At 44.0% G+C, this 7,068-nt stretch overlaps 1 protein-coding gene across 1 annotated transcript; it reads right to left on the minus strand.

The window, feature by feature from the left end:
• Positions 1-542: 542 nt before the first annotated feature.
• MED10 (mediator complex subunit 10) lies at positions 543-5,853 on the minus strand. The gene is made up of 4 exons (XM_019541209.1): positions 5,698-5,853; positions 4,134-4,217; positions 2,894-2,996; positions 543-1,378 (listed from the first exon to the last, which is right to left on the minus strand). Exons 1-4 carry the CDS (start codon positions 5,817-5,819, stop codon positions 1,283-1,285), a joined length of 405 nt encoding a protein of 134 aa, XP_019396754.1. The 5' UTR covers positions 5,820-5,853; the 3' UTR covers positions 543-1,282.
• Positions 5,854-7,068: the final 1,215 nt, after the last annotated feature.

Here is a 7,068-nt window from a genome sequence, read left to right on the forward strand (position 1 = left end):
TACTGAACTGCCAAACTGAAACCAACTCTCAATATACAAACCAATGTTGGTGCACTTTAGCTGTTAGATTAAGGGAATGAGATAAATGGAAGTCTCGCACAATCCGAGCACCCCTAAAGTTTCATAATGGAAAGGACCAAAAACTTCGTATCTAAAGTTTGCCTTCTTTATGTGAAGTACTGTCACATGATGATCCAATTCTGTCTGTCCAACTGAAAGGGACATCTATAGATGACCATGGCTGCCAATACTTCTGCAGTTTATGAATTCCAAAATTATTCATTTCCAAAGTCTATATAGTTACCTGCCTTAAGAAAATTAAAAAGTAAAACATTTCCACTTAAGAAACAAAGCCCAAGAAAGAACTAAAGCTTTTTCTGATAGAAACTGTTCAAACCTATGACTTTTTGCAGGTACTAGAATAATTTGACTATTGCAAGACAAAAGGATGTACTAACTCACATGCACACATTTTTCTACCATTTTTGCTTGAAATAAATAGTTACAATACTGGTAAACATAAAAAAAAAACACCACACAACTCATTTCAAAGTTTAAATTTAATGTTTTGCCTACAGAAAATGCAATACAAAGTAAAAAAAAAGTGTTTATGCACTAAACATTATGGTACAAAATAGACACACTGCTGTTGAGGCTACCCTTAACAAAGATTTCTTTCCCTTGGTCTGGCACCCTGGCCACAGGACAAGTTTTTTTGAGGCTATATGTGATTGTGGTTCAATAAATCCAATGCCTTTGATAGTGAGTTTTGCAGAATTTGGCAAAAAGATAAATTGCTGCTTTTACAGTTGTCAAAAAATTAGAGTCAACAGCTCTTATTTCTTATTTCCTTGTGTGAAACAGACCAAAGCCTAAGTTATAATCAAGAATAAATAAATGTACTTCTTTCAGCAGCTAATTAAACCACATTGTACCACTAGCTCATCTGAAATTGAAATCCATTATTCTGTTCTAGTAATGAACTTTGCTCTTGAAATGAAAACACTTACCACTGCTCCCAGGTTACATATATGGTTCCCAAATATTTCAGGGGAAAACACACTTTCCATTACAATATTTTGATACATAGAAATATGTAGGAAAATTTAATGGCTTCAGAAGTAGAATAAGTGGTAATCAACTCCTTCATAGTCATTGACTCTCACATTTATCAGCACACTTGATAGGAGGGCTTTGCTTCCCTCTCCCTCCAGTCAGAACAGGAAATATCAATTCCATAAAAATACAGAGAATATTTTAGAACCTACTGAAGGCTGAATTTTTAAGTAGGAGGATCTTCACCTCGAATAGCTTTGTATTTGGCCATGTCCTCTGGAAAGACCTTTGTCAGTTCTTGAATTAATAAGCTTTTAAATTTCTAGAAAAAAAGAAAAAATTACTATTTATGCAAGCCAGTCCAACAGAGATACTGGATGAACACAAATATTTGCAAACATAAGCTAGCTACTTTGCCATCCAGTGACCCCCGTGTATTCAAGTTGGGAAATGAATCTTACAAAACCCATTATTCACAGTAACAGAGCAGCAGAGGAACTCCTGGACTTGTGTTAGTTGACAGTGATCTCCAATGGCTGGTTATGAACAGAGGACAACATGTTCAAGTAGCATTACAAATCTATGCACTCCTCCTTTAGTTGAACTTAAGGTTGTTATGATGGCATAAAATGGGTCCTAGTCTAGTATTCTGTGCAAAAATAGGTTCTTTTCCCCTCTCTTTTAAAAAACACACATCCAACAGTTTAAAAGGTATAAGCACTTAGACAAGCGCTCACCATTTTCCCAGGAGAAGGAAAAGAAAAAAAGAGTGCCCCAACTTCAGTTTATATACTGCAGCATGAAGTGCAGTCTTCTGGGTAGCTATCAAAATCCACATTATTCTTAAAAATGCATGGTCTTGCTCTGAATCTTGCTAAACTACATGCCACAATCATAGGAATTTACTGCTGAAAGATGGTATATGCAACAATTTGCCCAGAACCTTATTATAAAAGAACCTAAAGTGAAAAAAACTGTAGAGACACATTTTAAATGGTTTCTTTCAATGAAAAGTTAACTTGCACTTAGTCATTTTTAGTAGTCTCTTTGTTATGGTCTCACCTACTCAAGGCAGATAAAACATATACATAACTCTACCAACTGAAAAAATCTACACACTGTCTTGTCATACATCATACTAATCACACATTGCTAGTATAAGTACAATGAATCTAAACAAGATATGGAAAACAACACTCCAGTTTAAGGGAAATAACATGGAACCAACTGCAGTTCCAGTTATGGGTTTTAAAAACTGTGCCCTTTATAATATAGGTGGGGAATTGAGATATTTAATTCTTTCAGTAAAAAATTAAGAACAGATGCCACATAGCAGAAAGCAACATCTAGAGAGGTCATTCATGATTCTCCCTCCTCCTCCCCAAAGTGTATTGCAGTGAATGTGCACACTACTGTTATATTTAAGGGACTACAATCACTGTCCAAGAAATACTGCAAGCAGTATCCCTCTTGCTCTTTTACAGTCCTTTTTTCAGTAGATCTCAGAAGTGTTTCTGGCAAAGGACATGATTCTGTGTCTATGCTTTATGCGGTCTCTTCAAACAGGCTGTTGCTTTAAGAACTGAAGCTTGACTTAAGAATTTTGTTATAGACTTAAAGGTCACAAGCAAACACACTGTGCTAGCATCAGTAAAGACATAAGGACTGGAGGTCCTGTGTCATCCATGTGATGAGATACAATTACATAAAGTGAAAAAAAAGGTAAAAGACGACTTACAAATAGAAGTGACTTTTTTTTTATTTATTTTTTTTAAAAAGAAAGGCTTATATTTCCATACTGACATATACTGTTTTAAAGTATTAGGGTTAATCTTACCTTCATCGTGTCAATTTTTCCTTTCACTTGTTCATTTTTAGCTAAAGCCCGCTCCAAACACTCTTTAGTGTAAAGCTGTGGATTACGGCCTTGATCAATGTACCTGGAAACAAGAAAGATATTACATTAGTGTCCCATGCAGGCCAGAATTCAACTTTACCACACACAACAAAAATGAACACAAGTAAAAGCAAGCACTGGGTACAATCTGTTTCTTCATCTGTGTAAAGTGCGATATAAAGGCAGGCACTTCCAAACCATGAAAAAAATCGTACTTGCTGATGAACCAGAGGCAGCTGGGCTGGTAATGCAGTATTTGTTCTTCATTTCTAGTGACTTTAGAAAACATTCAGACAGTCTGGAGAAACTACTGCAAACTAGCATTGTACACCAAGACAATTTCCTACAGACATCTAAAGTGGATCTTTCCACATGGGAAGGAAAAGAAGGGAAAGAGAGAGGGAGAGAGCAATAGCAGCAGTAGGAATTAACCCCAGGAAACAGAATACTGCTGTAAATAAAGCCAATAATCATTTGGTGAACAATGTTTGGCAGAAGAGAAGAACTGGACAGCTACAGAGCAAGGAAACAGAGGAAATGAGTAGAGTGAGAACCTTAAAATTAAATCAACATGCATAATATTTTCAAAGAGCTACACACCCACCCACCCCTATTTTCTATGGAAACAACTGCTAGAATTACCACAAAAAATATTTTGAAATTGTAAATAAAACAGAAAAAAGCTTCACACTATTAAGAAACAGACTACAACATAAACAAGTTTGAACGTATCCAGTTGAAGCACATTTACTTAGCAATACCAAATGACAAGCTAAGAAAATTAGGAATTATTCAACTGAAGAATTAATATAAAAGTCCAGTAATACGTATCAGACAACTCTGCCATTAAGCCTTATATACATGCAGTTCTAGTTCTGCAGCAATCATATGCTATCAGGTTCAGACGAAAAGCTATATATCAGATATCTAAATTAGTCACTCTCTCTCAGCCTCAGTTTTCCACATATATAGGTAACAAAGTAGATCTGAGAATGATCCCACACATTAATGATTTGTCTTAGCCATGTTCCTTCAAACTCTTCAGGAATGTTTCTGTGATAAATTAAAAAATTAGGCAAACATCAATGAAAAAAAATAGTAATGCATAACAGTAGCCTGGTATCCATCTAATGGTTTGATGCTGTTTAGCTGTTACCTCTCCAGAGGCAAGGCTACTTACTCAAAAACTTCTAAAGGCACACTGATATCATGAAGCTGCTGTCGACATTTATCAATGTCTTGCAGTCCCGTAACCATAAAATTCCTAGGAAGAGAGAATCAAACATAAGTTCATTGCCAATAAAGCTGGCGTTACAATAAAAAAACAACACTATCACTGTCTTTTATTGAGTCTAAGATGATAACCCAACCCTACCCCCCGCCAATTCAGCATGAAAGAAAAAACCCCTCATCTTAGATCTGAGAACAGGCCATGAAAGCAGCTGCTGAGGCTCTGGACAGGGCTAGCACGGCTCATGTGGCAGGCAGGGGGGTGGTGTGTGGAGTGGAGGGAGTGCAGTGCAGGGGAGAGTGTAGGGGAAGGGAGCAACAGGGAAAGCGCAAGGGATGGAATGCAGGTAGTGAGGGGAGCTTAGGCAAGGCGGGTGGTGCACAGTACAGTGAGGGGGGAGAGGGGGGAAGGCACTACATGGGAACAAGTGGTCAGGAGGAGCAAGAAGCGCCAGGGTGCCAGCCCCCCGCTGCAGTACTTGCCAGCTTTCTGCTGTTTGGTTGCTTGCTTTAGAAGACTACAGAAACAAGCCAGAGGATTAAGAGGGATCCTTGAAGATTATCTACAGCCAGGAATGACATTCCCAAGAGCATAATCAGTGCCATACTACGTCAGACCAGTGGTTCCACTAGCCCTGTATCCAGTGGCAACAGATGCTTTACAGCAGGGATCTCAAACTGTGGTAAGCATACCCCTGGGGTTACACAAGACATCTCCAGGGAGGTACGCAGGAGAAACTGTAATGGTGGATTGAATTTCATTATAAAAATAGTTGGGATTATAAAACATAAAACATATGCTGGTCAGAGTATGTGGGCAGCTGGTAAATCTGGAAGGGGGCACACAGAAGAAAAAATTTGGGAACCTCTGCTCAAGAGGGAGAGCTAGACCAGCAGTTTTCAACTTTTTCAGACTCAAGGCACCCCTCAGAAAATGCCAGTTCTTGAATTTTAGGGACGTCAGTTAAGTCTTGTAGCTCTAAGCACATAGGCAGACAAATTGGTCTAACACGAGATATCAGATTTACCCAACAACTTGCCAGCTCTTCACTTTCACACAGAAAAACACCAGAGCAGCTCTGCTGCTGCAAAGAGCACAGGCCAGCACAGCAGGTTAGAGCATTTCTACCATGATGGATTCCTATGCAACATCTCCAGGCCCATCCTGCGTATCCTGCCTGCACGACTACCAGAATCGACAGCGTGCAGCACCCCGCGGCACCCCTGATAGCGCCTCCAGGCACCCTGGGGCAATGGAGGGCGAGCTCTTCCCTGCCCCTCGCCCTCCCCACGAGCTCTGAGATGCCAGAGCAGGACCGCAGAGGTCCAGCTACGGGCAGGGCCACACCCCCAGACCTACATGGACCCGCCATCCCCCTATTTGCCTGGCGCTACTGACACCCTTGAGGACGGCCGCACCCCCAGGTCCAGGCGGGGTCCCCCGGGTCACGCATTCGCCCTTCGGAAACCGGAACGTGGGGGGCGGGGAGGCAGGGCGGGGAAACGCTGCTCACAGCTTCTGGTTGAGGCCGGCCTGGCTGCTGGGCTGGAAGTCGCTGACGATGATGCCGAGCTGCCGAATGTTCTCCACGAACTTCTCCAGGTGCTCCTCCAGCGAGTCGAACTTCTCCGCCATCACCGCCCGAGCCGGTACTTCCAGGTCAAAGAACCGCTTCCGCTTCCCGCGCGAGGAAAGGAGTGGGCGGTGACGAGGGAAGCCCCGCCCACTCTCCCCCGGGAGCCAATAGGATGGGGTCGTGCCACGCACTCGGGCGCATGCGCGCGGCGACAGGGTGAGAGCGGAATCCTGCCCGGCTGCCGGGGCTTCCGGGGAGTGCATGCGCGTTCCATATCGCTGCTGGACCCGAAGGGAGCGGCGGGTGGGAGGCTTCATCCCTGTGGGGTGGCTCTGCGCATGCGCATTGCAACAGCAGGGAGGGGTGGCTTATGCCTTTGCTGCAGAATGTCTTGCCCTTCACATCCATGTCCCCAGCCTGCAGGATTGCGTATCCTGCCGCTGAGGGTGCACCAGGCGGGTGGGTGCTGGTCTAGTCAGGTTGGCTGCCAGAGGAGCTGCAGAGCCCTCCACAACACCCTTGTGGGAAAGAGGCAGTAGGGGCCAGCTTAGCAGCTTTGGGCTCTGCCTCCAAGTTCCTGCTGGGCCACAAGGACCCAGCAGGAAACCTCATGGCCTTGGGCTTCCAAAAACAGGAGTCAGTGCCTTGGACAGCCACGCCAGCCCACCTACGGCAAATGAATGCCTGTCCGTGGTTGCTTTGTGTCCTTGCGCCTGCCCGCCTACAGCGAACGGACGCAGGAGGTCATTGCATGTTGCCCAGCTTACGTGCAAGAGTGCAATGTCAATGTGTGGCAGCATTTATTGCACAGCGCTGCTTCCTTCCCACTTGAGAGTGTTTGATGGAAGCTACTCGGTGGCCTGTGAGCCGTCTTTCCCTGGATGCTGCGCTGTACAGAACCACGCTGGCATTGGGATGGAGCTGTTTGCACCTGGTTTTGGAAAGAAGGTAACAAGTTTCATAGTTTCATAGTAGCTAGAGTCGGAAGGGACCTAGGAAGATCATCTAGTCCGACCCCCTGCCTTGGCAGGAAAGAGCACCAGGGTCAGATGACCCCGGCAAGGTGCTTATCTAACTTCCTTTTAAAAATCCCCAGGCTAGGAGCCTGCACCACTTCCCCTGGGAGCCGGTTCCAGGCCCTAGCCACCTTGACTGTGAAGTAGCGCCTCCTAATATCTAATCTAACCCTACCCTCCGCCAGCTTGTGACCGTTATTCCTGGTCACTCCTGGGAGCGCACGGGGGAACAGGGACTCCCCCAATACCTGCTGATCCCCCCTGACCAGTTTGTAGCAGGCCACAAGGTCCC

Source organism: Crocodylus porosus, unplaced genomic scaffold (assembly GCF_001723895.1).
Source record: "Crocodylus porosus isolate Cpor-Errol unplaced genomic scaffold, CroPor_comp1, whole genome shotgun sequence".
Lineage (NCBI taxonomy): Eukaryota > Metazoa > Chordata > Crocodylia > Crocodylidae > Crocodylus > Crocodylus porosus.

Bases quoted from the DNA above. Each gene is read 5' to 3' on its own strand.
- MED10 (XM_019541209.1), bottom strand. From the start codon at position 5,819: ATGGCGGAGAAGTTCGACTCGCTGGAGGAGCACCTGGAGAAGTTCGTG. The intron at 2,997-4,133 runs GTAAGTAGCCTT...TCTTGTTTCCAG, and splicing joins GTGCCTTTAGAAGTTTTTGA to GTACATTGATCAAGGCCGTA. The intron at 1,379-2,893 runs GTAAGATTAACC...CTTTTTTTCTAG, and splicing joins GAAAAATTGACACGATGAAG to AAATTTAAAAGCTTATTAAT.